Consider the following 19,657-nt stretch of genomic DNA (forward strand, 5'->3'; position numbering starts at 1 on the left):
CACATGATCTGCCCTCCCACTGTGCCAACATGGCGGCGCCCAGGTCCTAATCTGGGGAAACGTGCACCGAGACCAATTTGGTTTTCGGTGCCGCAAGAGAAGGTGAGGGGGGCCTGGGCGACGCGGGGAGGAATCCGGACCATGGGTGGGCCCGCTCGAGGGCTTCCGGCTTCTCAGGGACAGTCCTCTAAAGACGGGGGGTGGTGTCAATTTACTGAGGTCACAGGGTTTCCTTAGTCCCTAATTTACACTTGTGTAGGCCATCCGGCCAGGAAAGCAGCTCTCTGATGCTTTGGCTATTCTCTCCCCCGCCCTCCGAACTAGGCTTGGCGGGCAGAGGCGCCCGCGGATGTCCCGTGCGAGGATCGTTCTGTGGCTAAGCCTGACTCTCCGCTCCGCCCGCAGCTTCTCTAGAGCCCGGTTTATGGAGGGGCAGCCCCAAGGGCCGCCAAATCCAGCGGCGATGGAGAATGGCACCGAGCCCTGCGGAGAAGAGCGCCCACCTGAGGTTCAGGAGACGACGGTCACTGAGGGGGCCGCCAAGATCGTCTTCCCCAGCGCAAACGAAGTTTTCTACAACCCAGTGCAGGAGTTCAACCGGGACCTGACGTGAGCAGGGTCCGGGGTCAGCTTGGCAGAGGGCAGTGGGTCTATGAGGATGAAGGGGTGTGAGCTGACTCTCCGTCTCCCGCAGATGTGCTGTGATTACCGAGTTTGCTCGCATTCAGCTTGGGGCCAAAGGAATCCAGAGTGAGTAGAGGTCCAGGCTCCTGGTGGGCTGGGGTGTCACGCAGAGCTCTCTCGTTGCCCCGCCCCTTCTCTCCCTTACCTTCCAGAAAGACTCCAGCCGTATAGCAGGCCCTGGGCTCTGCATCTCTGCCTTTCTCCAGGGACTTTGGGGGAGGTTTCTCAGATGGCTCTTTGATATCCCCTAACTTGTGCTTCTGGATGGTTGCAGTCAAGGTGCCAGGTGAGAAGGATGTGCAAAAGGTGGTCGTGGACTTGTCGGAGCAAGAGGAGGACAAGGCTGAACTGAAAGAGGGTGCAAACCTGGCCCCGGGAGACCAACCTCGAACAGCTGCCGTGCGGGATGTCTGCGAGGTGGGGCCTGAACATAGGAGGTAGCAGCCCTGGAGTCCAGTGGGTGGTAAAAGAAGGAAGGCTCCTGGAGGGGGAGAGTGATAGGAGCTGGGAGGGGGGGCTCCTTGGCGCCCAGCAGAGGATGGAGGCATGGATGTGAGTGGGGCTCCCTGCTTACTCCAACAGGAAGGCCTGCGAGTGCTGGAAGGCCTGGCAGCCTCTGGCCTACGTTCCATTCGCTTTGCGCTAGAGGTGCCTGGGCTCCGATCCGTGGTTGCCAATGATGCCTCTGCCCGAGCCGTGGATCTCATACACCGTAATGTGCAGCTCAACGATGTGGCCCACCTTGTACAGCCCAGCCAGGCAGATGCCCGGTAGGTGCTGGGCGGTAGAGGCTAGCTGCTGGAAGGTGCTTTCTGGAACAAAGGTCCCTGGGGTCAAATCCTGGCTGTGTCATAGCCTTGCTCTGTGACCTTGGGAGAGTGGCCTCAGCCTCTTAGAGCCCCTAGTTTCCTTGTCTATAAAACAAGGACAGTAGTTTTATAGGGGTTGCTGTATTTTATAGGGGTTACTGATTATAGCTGTGTGGCTTGTGCTCGGAGGTGGAAATAAGTACCATTATGGTCTCCATTTTAGACTCAACTTCTTGTACTTTTATTCAATCAAGTGAACCAGTGTATATCCAGTGCCAGGCACCATTCTTTTTTTTTTTTTTAATAAATTAATTAATTTATTTTTGGCTGCGTTGGGTCTTCGTTGCTGCACGTGGACTTTCTCTAGTTGCGGTGAGCGGGGGCTACTCTTTGTCATGGGTCACGGGCTTCTCATTGCGGTGGCTTCTTTTGTTGTGGAGCATGAGTTCTAGGCATGCAGGCTTCAGTAGTTGTGTCACGTGGGCTTAGTAGTTGTGGCTCGAGGGCTCTAGAGCACAGGCTTAGTAGTTGTGGCACACAGGCTTGGTTGCTCCGCAGCATGTGGGATATTTCTGGACCAGGGCTCGAACCCATGTCCCCTGCATTGGCAGGCAGATTCTTAACCACCGCACCACTAGGGAAGTCCCCAGGGACCATTCTTCCTGTCAGGACTGCATCGGTAAACAATACAGACAAAATCCCTGACCTTGTGGAGTTCATAATGCAGGGCTCAGCAAACTACAGCGGGCGAGGCCCACAGCCTGTTTTTTTATGGCCTGCCATCTAAGAATGTTTTTCACATTTTTAAAGGTTTAGAAAAAGAAGAATATGTGATAGGGACCATATGTCTCCCCAAAAGCCTAAAATACTTACTACCTGACCCTTTACAGAAAATAAATGAATTAAAAATATTTGCTTTCTTGACCATATTAGAATCTAATAGGAGGACTTCCCTGGTGGTCCAGTGACAAAGAATCCACCTTACAATGCAGGGGACGTGGGTTCGATCCCTGGTCAGGGAACAAAGATCCCACATTGCCGCAGGGCAACTAAGGCCATGCACCACAACTACTGAGCTCGCGCGCCTCAACTAGAGCCCGCGTGCCACAAACTACAGAGCCCACACGCTCTGCAACCCGCGTGCCACAATTGAGGAGAGAAAACACTCAGGCCACAACTAGAGAGAAGCCCACGCACCACAACGAAGAGCCCGCGTGCCACAACAAAGACCCGACACAGCCCAAAATAAATAAAAATAAATAAATAAATAGTAAATAAATCGTTTTTTTTTAAAAAAAGAATCTAATAGGAAACACAGATGATAACCAATAATTATGACAAATAAATAAACTGTGTAGTAAACTAGAGGTGAGAAGTGCTGGAGGCAGGGGTGAAATAACAGGGTACAAGGGATGGACAAAGGAAGGGTTGCAGTTATAAATTACATGGTCAGGAGCATTTGCATTTTCTCACCTGCAAAGAACAACAATAGTTTCAAATCTGTTGAAGATTGTGTGACTAAATGAGTTAATACATTTGTAAACCGCTTGAAACAGTGTTGGGTAAATATGTGCTACATCAGTATTGGCTATTATTATTGCCATCTTGTTTTTCTGTTTTTTTGTTTTGAGGTTTTTTTTTTGGCCGTGCTGCATGGCTTATGGGATCTTAGTTCCCCGACCAGGGATTGAACACAGGCCCTCGGCAGTGAAAGCACGGAGTCCTAACCACTGGACCGCCAGGGAATTCCCTATTATTATTGCCGCTGTTAGATAGGTAGACAGACCCAAGGAGGAAAAGTTAATATAGCTAGCAGATGGATAAGCCAGGATCTGAAGCTGCACAGCCGGCCCCCAAGTCCAGGCCAAAACCATCGCATTGTATGAGTGAACATGTGTAGGGAACAGCACGGGTCCCTGGTGCAGGGGGCTGAGGACCTGGCCCTCTCGCTCCTAGGATGCTGATGTACCAGCATCAGAAGGCGTCGGAGCGGTTTGATGTCATTGACCTGGACCCCTATGGCAGCCCCGCCCCCTTCCTGGATGCAGCTGTGCAGGCTGTGAGTGAAGGAGGTGAGGCCAGCCTGATGCAGGGGCGGGGTGGGGATGGGTTGGGGGGGTTATGTACTGAACAGGGCTTGGGGTGTTGGAGAGTCCTCACTGCCGGGTCCCTCCCCACAGGGCTGCTGTGTGTGACCTGCACAGACATGGCAGTGCTGGCGGGGAACAGTGGGGAGACATGCTACAGCAAGTATGGGGCCATGGCCCTCAAGAGCCGGGCCTGCCACGAGATGGTGAGGGACCTCCCAACTCTCCTCTCACCCCCAGACCTGCTTGGCCAGATCCATCCCAGGATTTCGATGACAAGCACGTTCTTTGTTTTTTAAAAAATATTTATCTATTTATTTATTTTTTTGGTTGTGCTGGGTCTTAGTTGCAGCAGGCGGGCTCCTTAGTTGTGGCATGCGAACTCTGAGTTGCGGCACGCATGTGGGATCTAGTTCCCTGACCAGGGCTCGACCCCGGGCTTCCTGCATTGGGAGCACAGAGTCTCAGCCACTGCGCCACCAGGGAAGTCCCAACAAGCGCGTTCTTTAACCCGCATAGTTCCTGAGAGCATGGCTGCCAAATATGGTCCTTTGGCGGTGGGGTGGGCAGTAGTTTTGCCCAGGATAAGAGTGGGTGATTACATTATTCTTTCTAGTATTCTCTACTTCAACAACTTTGCAATTTTCTTTTCTTTCTTTCTTTCTTTCTTTTTTTTTTTTTTTTTTTTTTTTTTTTGCCACACTGCATGACCTATAGGATCTCAGTTGCCTGACCTGGGATTAAACCCAGGCCATAGCAGTGAAAGCCTGGAATCCTAACCACTAGACCACCAGGGAACTCCCACAAAATTATTATTATTATTATTATTATCTTTAATTTTATGCTTCTTATTTATTTATTTATTGGCTGCTTTGGGTCTTCATTGCTGCGCGCGGGCTTTCTCTAGTTGCGGCGACCCGGGGCTACTCTTCGTTGTGCGTGGCTTCTCATCGCGGTGCCTTCTCTTGTTGCCAAGCACGGGCTCTAGGCGCGTGGGCTTCAGTAGTTGCAGCACACGGGCTCAGTAGTTGCAGCACGCAGGCCCTAGAGTATGTAGGCTTCAGTAGTTGCAGCGTGTGGGCTCAGTAGTTGTGGCACGCGGGCTCTAGAGTGCAGGCTCAGTAGTTGGGGTGCACGGGCTTAGTTGCTCCGCAGCATGTGGGATCCTCCTGGACCAGGGATCAAACTCTTGCCCCCTGCATTGGCAGGCAGATTCTTAACCACTGTGCCGTCAGGGTTGTCCACAAAATTATTGTTATTTATTTTATTTATTTATTTTTTTTGCGGTATGCAGGCCTCTCACTGTCGTGGCATCTCCCGCTGTGGAGCACAGGCTCCGGACGCGCAGGCTCAGTGGCCATGGCTCATGGGTCCAGCCGCTCCGCGGCATGTGGGATCTTCCCAGACCCGGGCACGAACCTGTGTCCCCTGCATTGGCAGGCGCACTCTCAACCACTGCGCTACCAGGGAAGCCCACAGAATTATTTTTTAAAGGCAGTTTTTCCAGGTTTGCATTTGGTTCTGTGTTCAGGTCCTAGTTTTGCTGGTGGCTTTGGGCAAATGACTTCACCTTTTCTGGGCCTCTGTTTTTGCATCTGTGAAATGGGTATGATGATGACCCAGACCCCACCAGGTTGCTATGGGGATCCAAGAAGGTAGGGTTGGCTATGCTGAGGGGCTGGGAAAGGAGGGCTCTTGTCCTTGTTCCTTAAGGAACCCGGTTGTCAGGTCGGTCTGGAAAATGCTGCCTCCTTTCCCGTGTCAGAGCCTTACCGCAGCCTCTGGCAAGGAGAAGGCCCCAGTAGTTCGCAGCACCCAGTATCCTGCCCAGAGGAATGCAGGTCCTTGTGCCACATCACACAGCATGGGGCATGCTGAGAATGCTAGTTGGAAGAGGTTTGGTTTACTGGGCCTGTGCTTTCCTTATTTTTGGTGGGGAGGGCCGTGCTGCATGGCATGTGGGATCTTAGTTCCCTCACCAGGGATGGAACCCATGCCCACCGCACTGGGAGCATGGAGTCTTAACCACTGGACCGCCAGGGAAGTCCCTTCCTTAATCATTTAGTGCCAGGGCCTTAAAGAGACAGACTGGGGGGCTTCCCTGGTGGCACAGTGGTTGAGAGTCCACCTGCCGATGCAGGGGACACGGGTTCATGCCCCGGTCCGAGAGGATCCCACATGCCGCGGAGCGGCTGGGCCCGTGAGCCATGGCCGCTGGGCCTGCACGTCCGGAGCCTGTGCTCCGCAACGGGAGAGGCCACAGCAGTGAGAGACCCGCGTACCACAAAAAAGAAAAAAAAAAAAAAGACAGACTTGTGTGATTTCATGGATGCGGGAACTGAGGCTCTCACTTGCCAAGGGTCACTCAGGGCTGGGCTGAGGACCCAGGGAGCCGGCCCTGACCCTGTACTTGCGAGCACCTTGTGTGGCTCCCTGTAGGGGAGGTGGCAGCGGGGGCAGGACTGATGGCTGGCACCCATCCCCCACGCCAGGCCCTGAGGATTGTCCTGCACAGCCTGGACCTCCACGCCAACTGCTACCAGCGCTTTGTGGTGCCGCTGCTCAGCATCAGCGCTGACTTCTACGTGCGCGTTTTTGTTCGTGTCTTCACCGGCCAGGCCAAGGTCAAGGCCTCGGCCAGGTTAGCCTGGGGCAGGGAAGGGTGATGGGTAAGGAAGGTAACGGGGCCTTTCCCGGGGCGAGGGGAGGGAAGGCTGCCCTGGGGAGCCCAAAGGGGACCCAGTCAGCCTGAGGGAAGAGTGGGGGTGTGGTGGCAATTCTAGGAATTGGTGGCCACCCTTGGCTCCCACAGCAAGCAGGCGCTGGTGTTCCAGTGTGTGGGCTGCGGGGCGTTCCACCTCCAGCGCCTTGGCAAAGCATCAGGAGCCTCTGGTGGCCGGTGAGCAAGGGTGAGATGGGGAGGAAGGTGAAGGGGGCATCCCAGCCAGGGTCACCACCCCCAACCTCACCCCTCTCTGTGCAGGGTCAAGTTCTCTGCAGCCTGCGGTCCCCCTGTGGCCCCAGAGTGTGAGCACTGTGGGCAGCGACACCAGGTGGGGCTGGGCAGGGGTGCGGGGGCAAAGGCCAGGGGAAGGCGGGGGTTCTGGCTGTCCTGATCCCTGCTTATCTGGTCCCTGTGTGTCCACAGCTTGGTGGCCCCATGTGGGCAGAGCCCCTCCACGACCTAGACTTCGTGGGCCATGTCCTAGAGGCTGTGAGTGCCAACCCTGGCCGCTTCCACACCGCTGAGCGGATCCGTGGCGTCCTGAGTGTCGTCGCTGAGGTGGGGACCGCGCCGTGACGGGGAGGAGGCTCTGCTGGCGCCCAGCCATCCTTCCTCGGTCCGCCCCACACCCATCCCGTCCTCTCTCGCAGGAGCTCCTGGATGTACCTCTCTACTACACGCTGGACCAGCTGAGCAGCACCATCCACTGCAGCACGCCCAGGCTCCTGCAGCTGAGGTGAGGCCGGGCCCGGGGTGGAGCCTGTGCCTGACCCCTGGGTGCCCTTGGGCAAGTCGGGTCCCTCTTGGACTGGAGTCCCCTATAAAATGGAGATCCAACATAACCCAGGTCTAGGGCTTCTCATGCACAAGAGCTTAGAACAGCTCTTAGAAGCCATGAGCCCTGGCCAGTGGGATAGTCTTACCGTTAAGGTGGCTGGCATTATGCAGGCAATGTAGTCACCAGGAGGCATGCAGCCATGCCAGTCTGTGAAACAAGGGTCACACTCACACAGAGGTCAGCACTGACTTTGGGGTCCAGCCTTCCCCTCCCCCTCACAATCCCTCCCGGTCCCCAGGTCTGCCCTCCTCCATGCTGGCTTCCGGGTCTCCCTCTCCCACGCCTGTAAGAATGCCGTGAAGACGGACGCCCCCTCCTCGGCCCTCTGGGACATCATGCGCTGCTGGGTGAGGCCAGGCCTGACCAGATGGAATTGGGAAGGCAGGGGATGGTCAGTGCCAGCATCCTCTGACCTCTGACCTTTGCCTCCCAGGAGAAGGAGTGTCCGGTGAAACGGGAGCGCCTGTCGGAGACCAGTCCGGCGTTCCGCATTCTCAGTGTGGAGCCCAGGTAGGGGCATGGCACGGATACGGCTGCCCACAGGCACAGGAAGTAGACGACACAGACCCTTCTCCTCACAGACACATGCTCATTCTTCAAGTGAGATCCAGAATTCATCCACTTGTCTCCCTCCCCTTCTGCCCTCACTCTATTCTGGCCCCAGTACTGCTCACCTGGACCAGTGCAGTGGCCTTCACCCTGGTCCCCCAGCTCTCCTCCCCCCACATTCTCTTCCCCCCGCAGCGGCCAGAGGGCACCTGTGAGCACAAGTCAGATCCCGTCCCTCCTCTGCTCAGAACCCTCCGTGGCTCCCACCTGACTCACTAGAAACAGTTCTATCTGCAGGCCCTGCACCATCTCCCCCTCACCTCCCTGTCCTCATTCGTCCACCCCCCCAACTCCACACTGGCCTCCTCACCCAAACTCACCAGGCACAGCCCTCCTCAGGTCCCCTCATGGCTCTTCCTGAACCTTCTTCCGGTGTCCTTGCTGCACTCCTTCCCAGACTCCCCATTCCCTCTACCGTGCTCTCTTTTCCCCAAAACTCTTAATCTCATGCCCTCACACGTTATAATTTGCTGATTTCTGATTTGCCCCATTGCTTGCCTGTCTTGTGCATTAGAATGTCAGCTTTACTGGCAGCAGATTTTAGGCACACTGTAGGCACTTGATAAATGTTTATTAAATGAACGATAGAAACCTGACGTCTGCAGACACAGTTTTCCCAAAGCACATCGAGCTGCACTGAGGTGGGCAGGCGGCCTGGGCAGTGTGTGCCCGCCTGCCTGGCAGATGCCCTTCAGCCCCCACCCTCATTTCCCTAGGCTGCAGGCCAACTTCACCATCCGGGACGATGCCAACCCCAGCTCCCGCCAGCGAGGACTCAAGCGCTTCCAGGCCAACCCCGAGGCCAACTGGGGTCCCCGGCCCCGTGCCCGGCCACAGTGAGTGAGAGTGGGATGGGGGTGGGGCTTGCCTGGGGGGGTGGGGCTTGCCTGGGGGGAGTGGGCACAGAGGCCAGATGGAGCCCCCGCTACCCATCTCCCTACACAGAGGCAAGGCAGCAGGCGAAGCTATGGAAGAGAGACGCAAGCTGCTCCAAAATAAGCGAAAGGAGCCAGATGAGGACCTGGCCCAGCGGGCTGCCCAGCTCAAGACATTTCCCTGCAAGAGGTTCAAGGAGGTGAGGTGCCCCCCAGCCCCCACTGAAGCACACATGGGTTTGCCTCCCAGCAACGGGGCTGGGCCAATAGGCAGGCAGGGCTGGGAGAACTGGGGCCAGGCAAGTGTGTGGGAGTGAGCTCCCCATCCAGGGAAGGAACCTAGCAGAGGCTGCTGAGGTCCGGGCCAGGGTTTATTCACACCCATCATACTCCCACCAGGGCACCTGTCAGCGGGGGGACCAGTGCTGCTACTCGCATAGCCCCCTGACACCCAAGGCCACTGCTGAAGCCACCCCCACTGACTGTCCAGAGGCCCCCAACCAGAACCCCCTTGGGCCTGGGGCTGCTGCTGGTCCAGGCGAAGACTGAGCCAATAAAGACTTTTCACTTTCCCCTGACTGTCATTTGTCTGAATGGGGAGGCTGCCTGTGGTGTGTCTGTCCATCTGCTGGAGGGGCTCTGTCCATCTCTTCAGCTGCTTGTCTGGAGTCTGTTCCTCTGTCCATCTGTTTTAACTCCCTTGGGGAGCTCTGTGCATCTGGGCTGTGTTTGTCCCTGCCTGAATGAGGTGTTGTCATTGTTTCTGACTGGAGTGTTCTCTGTATTGAGGAGATGGGGAGCTGATCGTCTTCCTGCAAGGTGCCTAGCCACCCATTTTCTGGCGCCTGCCGTCCCCGAGGTGGCCACGGGGCGGCAGCCGTGCGCTCACGCCCGCAGGGACCTTTACCCCCTTCCCCTTCCTCCCACCCTCCCAGCGTGGGCGCGCCCCCTGGACGCAGGCACGCGCGCAGGCTGGTGTTCTAGACCCCGCGCCCGCTTATGGACTCGCGCCCCCGCCGCCGCCACCTCGCCGCCTGGTGTCTCTGGCCCAGTTCCCGCCCGGGCCCCGGTGGCGGAAGCCGGACCGGAACCAGGCGCCTCATGCATCCGCTCCAGACCAGGTGCTTCCTGCCCTGCGGTCCCTCGGGCTCACACACTGAGGCACCCGGCAGCCTGCTGCAATCCCTCCCCCCAGGGCAGGGGCGGGTGGCAGCATTAACGAAGAGGCCTGGGGCAGAATCCCCAACCTGCCACGTGGTAGCTGTGGGACCCTGCAAGCACCCTTTACCTTGCTTCATCCCCATCTGTAAAATGAACCTAATTCCAGAACCCACCTTGTAGGGATACCAGAGTTAACTCGTATGTTTAGAACTGTACTCTTGCTTCCCTGGGACAGTAGGAAGGTTGCTTGTGGGGTCCTGGGCTTCACCTGATTCCTGAGATGGGGGCGATAGTTCGGTGCTGGGTGGCAGCTCAGGGCCTGCCTGGGGCTCCTGCAGTCACCCAGATATTCACTGGGCAAAGTACAACTGTCCGTTTGTGAGGCCCAGCAGGATCTTGAGCTTTACCACCATTCCAAGATAGTTACCCAATGCCTCTTTATCACTGTCCACCCTGAAGTGGCCCCCACTGTGAGATGAGGGCCAAGGACCTCTGAGTTGGGGCTATGTGATCCTGTGACGTAGCGTCCCAGGATTGTGGGGACCTGCTGGGGAGGCACCTATTAGAAGGTTCTGCCAGCTCTGGCATCGGAGGAAATCTCCCCCAGCTGTGGCACTTCCCCTCACCGTCCTGGGCCTGGAAAGGTGGTGTGCATAGTGCACGGGGCGGGGGGGGGGGGGCAAGACACCTGCCTAGGCTGGACACCCAAGGCCAAACTGTCAGAACTGCCCTCCAGTCAGTGCCCCACTCCAGGGTGGGGTTTGCAGAAAGGCGGGGAGGCACTCTGTAGAAAGAGGAACCAGGCAGGGTGAGGAGAGGAGAAGGGGGCCCCTGGGTCACGAGGCCCCAGCAGGGCCGGAAAGAGCTTTCCTCCACCCCCATCAGCACGGACACAGCAAGGGGTATTCAAAGCTGGAGGACAGACCCAAGTGACATAGGGACCACTGCATCCATCCCTGCCTCAGTGTCCCTTCTGCATGCAACTGGGCACCTCACTCCTAGGGGTGTGCACCCTGGCTGGGATCCTTCAGTGCCTGGGGGGATGGAAGGTGAGGCCTTGAGGGGTGACACTCAGTCCTGCATGTGCCGGCTGGGGGCGGGGACTTGAGGCCCGCGCTAGGAGATCCCCGCCCGCTGGTTTCCTCCGGGGTCAGTCCGGCTCCTTATCAGGCGCGGCCAGGCAGCCAGGCCCTTATCTGCACTGGCCCAGCATCCTCCGGCCGCTGCGCCAGGGGTGAGAGGGAGGAAACCCGGCCGCCAGGGGCGGGGAGAGGGCAGGCGGCCCGGAGCTGCTCACTTTCCCTGGAGGGACCTACCCTGTTGCCGCCGCCACCGCGGTGGCCCTTGGGAGCCAAGGAAGCGGGGCGGCCTGATGCTGCGGCCCAGACAGGGCCTCCGGCTGCCAGCAGCACGGAGCGCAGAGGCCCGAGCGGGCGGTGGTGCCTTGCCTGAAGTCGGAACCACATCCTGGACCTGAAGGACAGAGTCACGGCCATCAGCAGGCATCCGGAGCAGTGCTGGGGTAAGAGTGGCGTGGGCCTGAAATTGGGGGATCCCGGACCCGCCTGCATTCATTCATTCGTTCCTTCCTTCATTCATCTAGGGGGCCCACTAAGTGAAAGACCAGGCCAGCTTCCCCAGGGCCTACCTAGGGAAGACAGGGCAGAGGGGCCAGGAATCCCAGACGTTGCTGGGACACGCCAGGCCATGAGGCCAAGAGTGAACAGGGATGTGGAAGCAGGGTGCACTGATGGGGGGCAGGGAGGACACAAGAGCCAGAGGGAGGATTGGGGCATGACTCTGTGCTGGGCAGTAGGGTTAGCATCTGCAGTCAGTGTCAGCAGTGGGGTCACAGGGTTCGTAAAGGGGACATTTTCAGCGGGTGGGGGCGTGGTCACTGGAGTGATTATGGAGGACTTTCAGGGTCTGACATGGAGACAATGGGAAGAGCCTCAGGGTTATAGCTGAGGGCCACATGGTCAGCCAGGGGGTAGTGGTCAATGAAGGGTCAGTCAATTGTGGAGGGATTCCAAGGTCCATGGTGTCAATGAAGGGTCTTGGGATCAGATGTGAGGGTTACAGGGGCATCCTGTGGTCAAAGGGTCCATCATGGGTTCCCTGCCTTGCCCTTCCCTCCAGGCTCCAGGCGAGAGGGGATTCTGGAAGAAGGGAAATTTGCTCAGGGGCTCTACAACTAAGGCCTCATGGGTCACAAACAGCTCAGAAGCAGCACTGCTGAGCTCAGTGCTGCCCAGCACCTCAGTGGGCACCTCCTGTCCTTGTGTTGGACCCCCTCCCATGTCCTGGTAGTTTCTGGGCCCACACTGCATCTGCCTTTGCCCACTGAACTGCCATCCCCTCCACTCTTCCTCCCATTTGAGGGCTCTGTTGGGCTAAGGGTGGGGAGTGGCTTCTGATTCCCCCCTCCCCACTGGCTTCCTTCCTCCCACAGGTGAGCACCCCCTCGGGGTCCATGTGCCCGCCCGAGGCCCAGGCAGAGGTGGGCCCCACCATGACCGAGAAGGCCAAGATGGTGTGTGCCCCCAGCCCAGTGCCTGCCCCGCCCCCAAAGCCTGCCTCGCCTGGCCCCCCAAAGGCGGAGGAGGTGGGCCACAGAGGCTCCTCGCCACCCAGGCTGCCCCCTGGAGTGCCAGTGATCAGCCTGGGCCACACCAGGCCCCCAGGGGCAGCCATGGCCACCACGGAACTAAGCACCCTCCGTCCCCCGCTGCTGCAACTCTCCACCCTGGGAACCGCCCCAGCGCCCCTGGCCCTGCATTACCACCCTCACCCCTTCCTCAACAGGTCAGTGGGGGACTGGGGCCTGGGGGGAATCCGGGGTCAGGGTCCTTACCCACAAGGCATTAGTGACCCACGACCCCTTACAGCCTCTACATTGGGCCGGCAGGACCTTTCAGCATCTTCCCTAGCAGCCGGCTGAAGCGGAGACCAAGCCATTGTGAGCTGGAGCTGGCTGAGGGTGAGTATGGGTTTGTGTTCACCCAGCCATCTCTGCTGGGGCCCACGTCTGTCACATAACCTTCCCCAGGGAAAGGTTATGGGACATTGCACACAGACATACACAGGACAGCCCACACAGGGGCTCAGTACTCAGGCAGGTTACACCCACGTGCAAAATCACAGACAACTGGCCAGTTCCACACAAGCACAGCCACCCAACGATCCACAAAGAGTCACGGCAAAACACAGCATGGCACGGGGGCTTCAAAATGACAGCCACGCACATGAACAGGCACACAGGAAACAGCCACGGGACAGCAACCATCCAAGAGACAGCCACACAAGACAGAGAGCCACAGGACCACAACCACAGCCACTGAGGTCCATGGCCACACAGGAATTAGCCACACAAGCACAACCACATGGCAGTGATCACACACCACAGCCATTTAGATATACCAGGAGTTCACAAGGCCACCTGAGACATGAACGGCACCACAGTCACTGGGAGAGAAACTCTCAGAATGAGAATGAGAACCATAGGGACAGCTCCCCAGACCAGCAGCCACATTCCCTAGAGAATTTCAGCCCTTAACATCAAGGTCTAGACAGAGGTACAGAAGGCTTCAGTTGTCTGCAGCTTGGGCCTGTGATAGTCCTTGTCTAGGCAGCTTAGAGGTGGGGCTGCGGGGGCTGCTAACTGGCAGGAGGGCTACACGTGGGTCCTACGTGTGTATCCCTTGGGTGGAGAAAGCCCCAGCTCCCCGCCGGGGTTGAAGTCCCATGAGGGTGCTGGGAGCCTGGAGTAAGGGCAGGTGGGGGTGCCTGCCTCCCCCGGGCCATGGCGCCAACCCTGCCACTCCTGTCCTCAGGGCATCAGCCCCAGAAGGTGGCCCGGCGCGTGTTCACCAACAGTCGGGAGCGCTGGCGGCAGCAGAACGTGAACGGCGCTTTCGCCGAGCTCAGGAAACTGCTGCCAACGCACCCGCCCGACCGGAAGCTGAGCAAGAACGAGGTGCTCCGCCTGGCCATGAAATACATTGGCTTCCTGGTGCGGCTGCTGCGCGACCAGGCAGCGGCTCTGGCCGCAGGCTCCGCCCCTCCAGGGCCCCGCAAAAGGCCGGCGCACCGAGCCCTGGACGACGGCGCCCGCCGCGGGCCTTGTCGCAGGGCCGAGGTGGTGGCGCGCCCGCAGCCCGCGCCCCCAGGCGGCCCCGAGGGCAGCCCCGGTGGGGCGGGCCGACCCATCAAGACAGAAAAAGCGGCTGTGAGTCCGGAGGTGCGATGACCTCCACGGTGTCGCCTCTGAGCAGAAGGGCACTGGGAACTCAACCCAGGGCCGTCCAGGAAGGGGCGAACGACGCTCAGCGCCTGCTCTGGAGATAACTCCCCCGAAGAAGGACCAGTGAAGAGTCCCCTACAGGGGAAAGGGCCCGGGGGTCTGGAAGGGCGACCGTCGCCCCCAGGGGCCCTGCAGACCCTTTTATCGCCCACCGCCCGCTGGAAGTGGCCTTGTCCGCGTACCCCTCCCGGGGGAGAGGTCCGGGAACCAACACGTCAGAGCGGTCATCGGACCCAAGTGGTGCCGTATTTTTCCGTGCTGGGGTCACCGAGGGAGGTGGGGAGGGACCGGAGAGCCTACTCCTTTCTCACCGGCGCCCCCTCCCGGAGACTAATAGATACGCGCTCCTCGACGGTGGCGGCCGCCGGCCTGGCGGGAGGAGAGAGGCGCAGAATCCATGCGGCGGCCCCACCCCACCGATCCCGAAACTGTCCCGCACGATCGCGTTACCGAAGGCTCAGGCGCTCTTGCTTTTGTTTTTCTTTATTTCTTTATTTCACATACACATTAGCCATTCAATGGAGAAGCCGGAGAGAGTCAGGCAAAGATGGTATAACAGAAGCGCAGTGACGGGGGCGGGGTGGGGTGGGGCGGGGCGGAGAGGGAACGTACGGGCTGGCTGCCTACTTGCATTCCGCTAGGACACTGAAAACCCAGAAAACAAAACAGACAGTAAACTACCCTTGTTTCTTATGTATCTCAGTGCAGAGACGGGGGTGGAGGGCAGAGAGGGGGAGACCAGGCTGAAGGAAGAGGAGCGGAGGGACGGGGACGCTAAGGGGGAAGCACACCAAATCCATTAGTACTATATATAGAGATACTCGTATATACTGCGTTTCTTAGCCTAAGAAGAAACTTGTTTGACGGGACGGGCGGCCTTTGCGGTCCGCGATGCTGGTGCTGGTCGGGCGCACGGATCTCCCGGGGCCGAAGCGGGGCTGGCCCAGGCTGGCTTGCGGGGGGAGGGGGGCGCCCCAAGGGTGGGTGGGGGGAGCAGAGGCGGGGCTGGGGTGCCCCTCGGGCTCTCGATTGGGGGACGAAAGTTCTCGTGACTTTATTGCTCCTTTATTTTCTCTCGTGTGTGTGGGGGGGTGTCCGTTCAGCACGGTCGGGGTGGGGAAGTGGTGGGTCGTCTGAGCCACCCGGCCCCTCTGGGACCCAGAGCGCGGCGTCCGCTCCGCCAGCACGGGGGTGAGAACAAGGCACTAGGTCGGCCGGCCAGCGCGGGGGCGGGTGTGTAAGGCAGTCGACGGGGTTGGTTGCAGGGTAGGATGGGGCTGTGTGCGGGGCCGTGTGCGTGCGTGCGTGCGTGCGCGGGCCTGGGCGAATCGACCTGTCAGCTTGGCTGGTCCTGTCCTGGAGCGTCGAGCCTTCCCCGTACTCCCCGGAGGGTGACCGGGGTGGGGGTGGGAGGGTGATGTTGAGTCGCGGGCGCCAGGGAAGCGGTGGGGGGCGGGGGAGGGGAGAAACTACCAACTTGCTGAGCGCGCTCCTGATAATGCTGGTGAGGGTCAAGTTGGCGTCTGGCTCAAAGAAGGACGCTCGGGTTGGAGAGGGAGGGAGGGGACGTTTGTTCGTTGGCATTGACCTCTGCGGGGGAGGGGCTGGGGACCCGCCGCCGCGCCCCCGGGCCCGGACGGGGATGGGGCGAGGAGGGGGCGCTGGGCCCCGGGGAGGGGGCGCCCGGGGAGACCCGCGGCCAGAGCAGCCCGCCGCCGGGCGCACGCCGCTGTCCCGTTCCGTTAAACTCAACAAAGAAGGGATATGCGTGTTCCTAACAAGTGCAGGATATTTAATTGATTCATAAACTTATGTATAATAGTTTGTGGGTTTTTTAAAACGTACTTTATAATGTAAGAAGCACCAGGGTTTTTATGTTGAATTATCTTTAAAATAATTTTCTCTCGTCCTTTTCCTTTTTGATCTTGTGTTGGTTTTTTAATGTCGAGGTGTTGTTTTTTTATTTTTCAATTCTAAAATGTGAACGTTTCCTTCAGCCCTCCCACCGAAACCGAGAACGAACGACGAAACAAATAAAAACCCCAGATCATCCTCGTCAACGCAGGAAAACGACTTAAAAAAAAAAAAGAACAAAAAAAAAAAAAAAAGGAAAAAACACTCAGCTTTCGTTACCCCCGCACAAGGCGGGGCAGGCCCGGTTCTTTTAGCGTCCCCAGAGCCGCGAGGACATTACAACAAAAATAGAATTTTTTTTCTTAATCTCTTAACATACAAAGATAGGAAAACTCTCTGATGCATTGCACTTGGTTCAATGAAAAAAAAAAAAAGTTCATTTCCCCCATATATATTTTTTGTGGGTTTTTTCTCTTCTAACACGTCCCCACATCTCCTGTCGCCCTCGTCGCCCCTCGCCTGCCCCTCACAACAACACTTAGGAAAGGAGCGGCCCCCAACCCCCGTGCCCACCCCGGCAGCCCTGCAGGGCGCGCTCCCGCCCCGGCCCAGCTGGCCTGCAGCTTCCGACCTCGCCTGGGCGGGCGCCCCGCAGACCCCCGCCCCCGAGGACCCACCGCGCCCGCGGCCCCGATTGTCTTCGAGGGAAGGGGCGTGTGCGGCCGGGCAGGGGGGCAGGGGTCCCTTCTGCTCCCCTCTCAGCTCTGACCCTGTTTAGCCAACCAAACTGAAAAATCATTGCACTTTGACCGCGCGTCACGCCCGGCCCACCCGGCCCCCCACCCCCCGCCCTACTCCCCACGACCCCCAGGCTCCCGCGGATTCCCCTATCCACTGCTTCTCAGACCCGGTCCTCCTCGAGGGCTGCACGCGGATGGGGGAGGGGCTTCGCTCAAATTCCAACAAAAGCCACCCCTGGGGCCAGCCACCTTGTGGCTTCCAGCTGGGAAGGAGGCACCACTCAAGCTGGCCCCTTTTGCCCCAGGTAAGAGCTCTCCTCTCCTCTCCAGCCACCTCCCTCCCCTCCTTCCCTCCCTTTGCTTGGGGCCACAGCCTCACAAACTAGATTCACAATAAATAAAGCCCATAACCCACCCCTATGTGGTGCAACGTTGGGTTGATTGACTTTCAGAGGATCCTGACCTGTGCTTTGTGTTTTCATACAGTTAAGAAGGAGAGAGAAAGAGAGAGAGAGGCACAAGGACTCCAGAAGGGGGCCAAGATGCAGGGAGGAGGGAGTAAGGCACAGAAAGACAAGCCAGAGGGGCCAAGTCACACCCTGGAGGCGGGCTGGGTGTGCTCTTGCTCCCCTCCCTCCCAGGGGGGCTTCTGAAGACCCTCTGGACAGGCCCCCAACCATCCCTTGGGGGAGGAGGGGGCTGTGGTGGTGGTGGGGGAGAGCTACTTCTTGTGGTGTGTTACCAAATTGTTCCCAAGTTGCTCAAATGGAGGAGTTCCCAATTGCAACAGCAAAAGACCGAAACAATGAATGCCCCACCCCTAAATAAAGAGTAAAGACATTACAGCTGAAATCCAGAGAGAAGTGGCCATGGGGGTGGTGTGGGGGAAAGGGGAGGCAGAGAAAGCTCCAAAACACTTTTGAAAAAGGACGACACCCAACACCCTCCAAAGGAACTGAAAGTCGGCAAGCAGGACGCCTACCTAGCGCAGGTGGCGGTTTAGCCAACGGCAGCGGCGGCTGCCTCGTCCTCCTCGCTCGACTCCGGGGTCCCCTTTCTGCTCCACTCTCCGGCCCGGCCACAGCAGGGCTGTCTGCGTAGGGGCAGGGGCAGGGACCAATGGGGCAGAGCGAGGGCACCTGCATGCGGGGCTGGGGTGTGGGGGCAACCTGGGGCCCACCTCCCCTCACTTGTAGCATGTCAGGATGGTGACCTTCCTGGCCTGCCTTGGGAGAGAGGGAAGAGGGGACCTGTCCCAGGCTGGGATGGGCTGTCTAGAGCATTCCGACCTTTTCCTATGGACTGTACAGAGGGGTTTGGGGCCCGGGGAACTGCCCCTGCAGCTCAGGGTCGGGTGGTAGAACACCCTCCATTCTGGGAGCACAAAACTAGCTCCGGGAGATGCCCCCTGCCCAGCCGGGGTTGGGGGGGCTTTTAGCCCGAGGGTGGGGCAGAGGGACATCGAGGCTACCCTGCCTCACCCGGTCCAGAGCAGCTGGGGGAAGAAGCCAGAGGCAAAGGCAGTGAGGGAGGGAGGGGGTGGAGTCTGGAGGGGAGAGCCCTCTGGATCTGCACCCCATCATCTTTACAAGCTGGTCCTCTGAGCTCCCTAGTGAAGCTCCGGCCCTAGTCGAGGGTGGGGTTCCCCTAGGAAGGGTGAGGGTGGGGGACAGACCCCTTCAGAATTGTGCTGGTTGCTTTGTTTGGGGATTTTGCTCCTTCCCCAGAAGGCCGGGACGGGATGTGGGGGGAGGAAGGCAGTTCTGCATCCTTTCTTTCTGTCCTCTACTTGACAGAGTCCGTTTTGCATGTTTCTTTCTGCTTGGCTGCTGGTGCACAGCTCCACCGAGACCTCTTCTGAGGCTCTCCGAGAACTGAGCTGCTTCTGGGGGCCTGCAGGGGTCCCCGGGCTGGAGGAGAGAAGGGCTGAGTGGCTGACGACGTCTAATTTTTGCTTTTCGGTGGGGCTGGGCTGGGCTGGGGGATTTTTCCACGTCTCAAAATTTCTTCTCCCCCCTTTTGAGGAACCTCTTCTTTTCATTTTGCCATTTCTTTTGTCGATCTTATCAGAGGAACCAGGACTGAAATGGGACGAAAAAAAGAGGTGACATTGAGAATAGCAGGGGCAGGTCCCTTCTTGCTCCCACCTGGTCCTGTGACTCCAGGCTGGTTCCTGAGGCCCCTGGAGGGTCCAGCTCCAGCAGAGCCAAGGACACCAACACCTCATGCAGAGGTACATCCCCACTCTGTCGGTCCCTCCTATGGGAATCCTGACCCCCCAAGAGACCCTGCCTCCCGTGCTAGAGTCCAGCTGGCATTCTCGTGGTTACCGTGCCCAGCGGGTGAACCCCCGTGGCTGGCACTGGCACAAGCACAGACCTGGGATCTGGCCATGTTTCCAATTGTTTAGGTTTTTGTGTGGGTCCTGGAGGGTGGGGGAGGATGCCAGGCTACAGCTTTTGTCCCCAGAGGGGTTTGGGGAGTGGCGTGGGGGGTAGCCCAGCTTCTTGCTGAGTTTTCTTTCTGTCTCTTTGGATTAAAAGCAGAAATTCCCATCTGCATAGCTCAGCTAAGGTCCCACAGCCTGAAAGTCTGGGGACGGGTGGGTACCACATGGCTTCAGTCCCTAGCAGTACCAGGCCTGGGGGAAGGGATCAGTAGCCCAGTGGGCTTGATCTTCTACCCTCCTGGGCACCACGCCCTGGGGAAGACCTGAGGCTCCCTCGGGTGGGCATCGCTTCCCTCAGGGTGCCAGCAGGGGGCGCCGCCTTCCCACAAACAGGCTCTGGCAGCCACTCAGTACAAAATACACCTAGGGTGGACCCCTGGGAACTGGGCTGCCTGGCAGAACCCTCCACAAAAGGCTCTGGCCCCACCTCATGGCCAAGGGGCGGGGCAGGGGGTTCTCTATGGTCTACAGTGCCTGGGTATGCCTGGTGGTACCCTCGGGGCAAAATGGTGGGGGGTGGTCC

The 19,657-nt window shown here is 58.5% G+C and overlaps 3 protein-coding genes across 8 annotated transcripts in view; 2 read left to right on the forward strand and 1 right to left on the reverse strand.

Moving 5' to 3' along the window:
* The first annotated feature begins 11 nt into the window (after window positions 1–11).
* TRMT1 (tRNA methyltransferase 1) lies at window positions 12–9,199 on the forward strand. Of its 2 annotated transcripts, XM_082620261.1 has the most exons (17): window positions 12–102; window positions 325–609; window positions 695–750; window positions 959–1,101; window positions 1,267–1,454; window positions 3,450–3,565; window positions 3,674–3,786; window positions 6,073–6,221; window positions 6,393–6,479; window positions 6,564–6,633; window positions 6,729–6,863; window positions 6,956–7,041; window positions 7,382–7,490; window positions 7,577–7,653; window positions 8,469–8,588; window positions 8,698–8,827; window positions 9,027–9,199. In XM_082620261.1, the coding sequence occupies exons 2-17, from the start codon at window positions 350–352 to the stop codon at window positions 9,174–9,176; spliced, it is 1,989 nt and encodes a 662-aa protein (XP_082476387.1). In that variant the 5' UTR covers window positions 12–102; window positions 325–349; the 3' UTR covers window positions 9,177–9,199. The 2 variants fall into 2 exon arrangements, with proteins under 2 accessions (XP_082476387.1, XP_082476388.1); XM_082620262.1 differs by lacking the exon at window positions 6,393–6,479.
* A 1,839-nt stretch (window positions 9,200–11,038) lies between these two features.
* LYL1 (LYL1 basic helix-loop-helix family member) lies at window positions 11,039–16,006 on the forward strand. Its single transcript, XM_082621845.1, has 4 exons — window positions 11,039–11,310; window positions 12,241–12,593; window positions 12,677–12,768; window positions 13,622–16,006. Exons 2-4 carry the CDS (start codon window positions 12,262–12,264, stop codon window positions 14,035–14,037), a joined length of 840 nt encoding a protein of 279 aa, XP_082477971.1. The 5' UTR covers window positions 11,039–11,310; window positions 12,241–12,261; the 3' UTR covers window positions 14,038–16,006.
* Window positions 14,559–19,657, reverse strand: part of NFIX (nuclear factor I X) — a 98,050-nt gene continuing 92,951 nt past the window's right edge. For all 5 annotated transcript variants that reach the window (XM_082621839.1, XM_082621837.1, XM_082621841.1 and 2 more), the window contains one exon: window positions 14,559–18,766. In XM_082621839.1, the coding sequence (XP_082477965.1) occupies window positions 18,752–18,766 (15 nt within the window). In that variant the 3' untranslated portion in view covers window positions 14,559–18,751. The remainder of the gene's footprint in view (window positions 18,767–19,657) is intronic.

Source organism: Mesoplodon mirus (genome assembly GCF_964341445.2).
Source record: "Mesoplodon mirus genome assembly, chromosome: 5".
In the NCBI taxonomy this organism is placed as follows: domain Eukaryota; kingdom Metazoa; phylum Chordata; class Mammalia; order Artiodactyla; family Ziphiidae; genus Mesoplodon; species Mesoplodon mirus.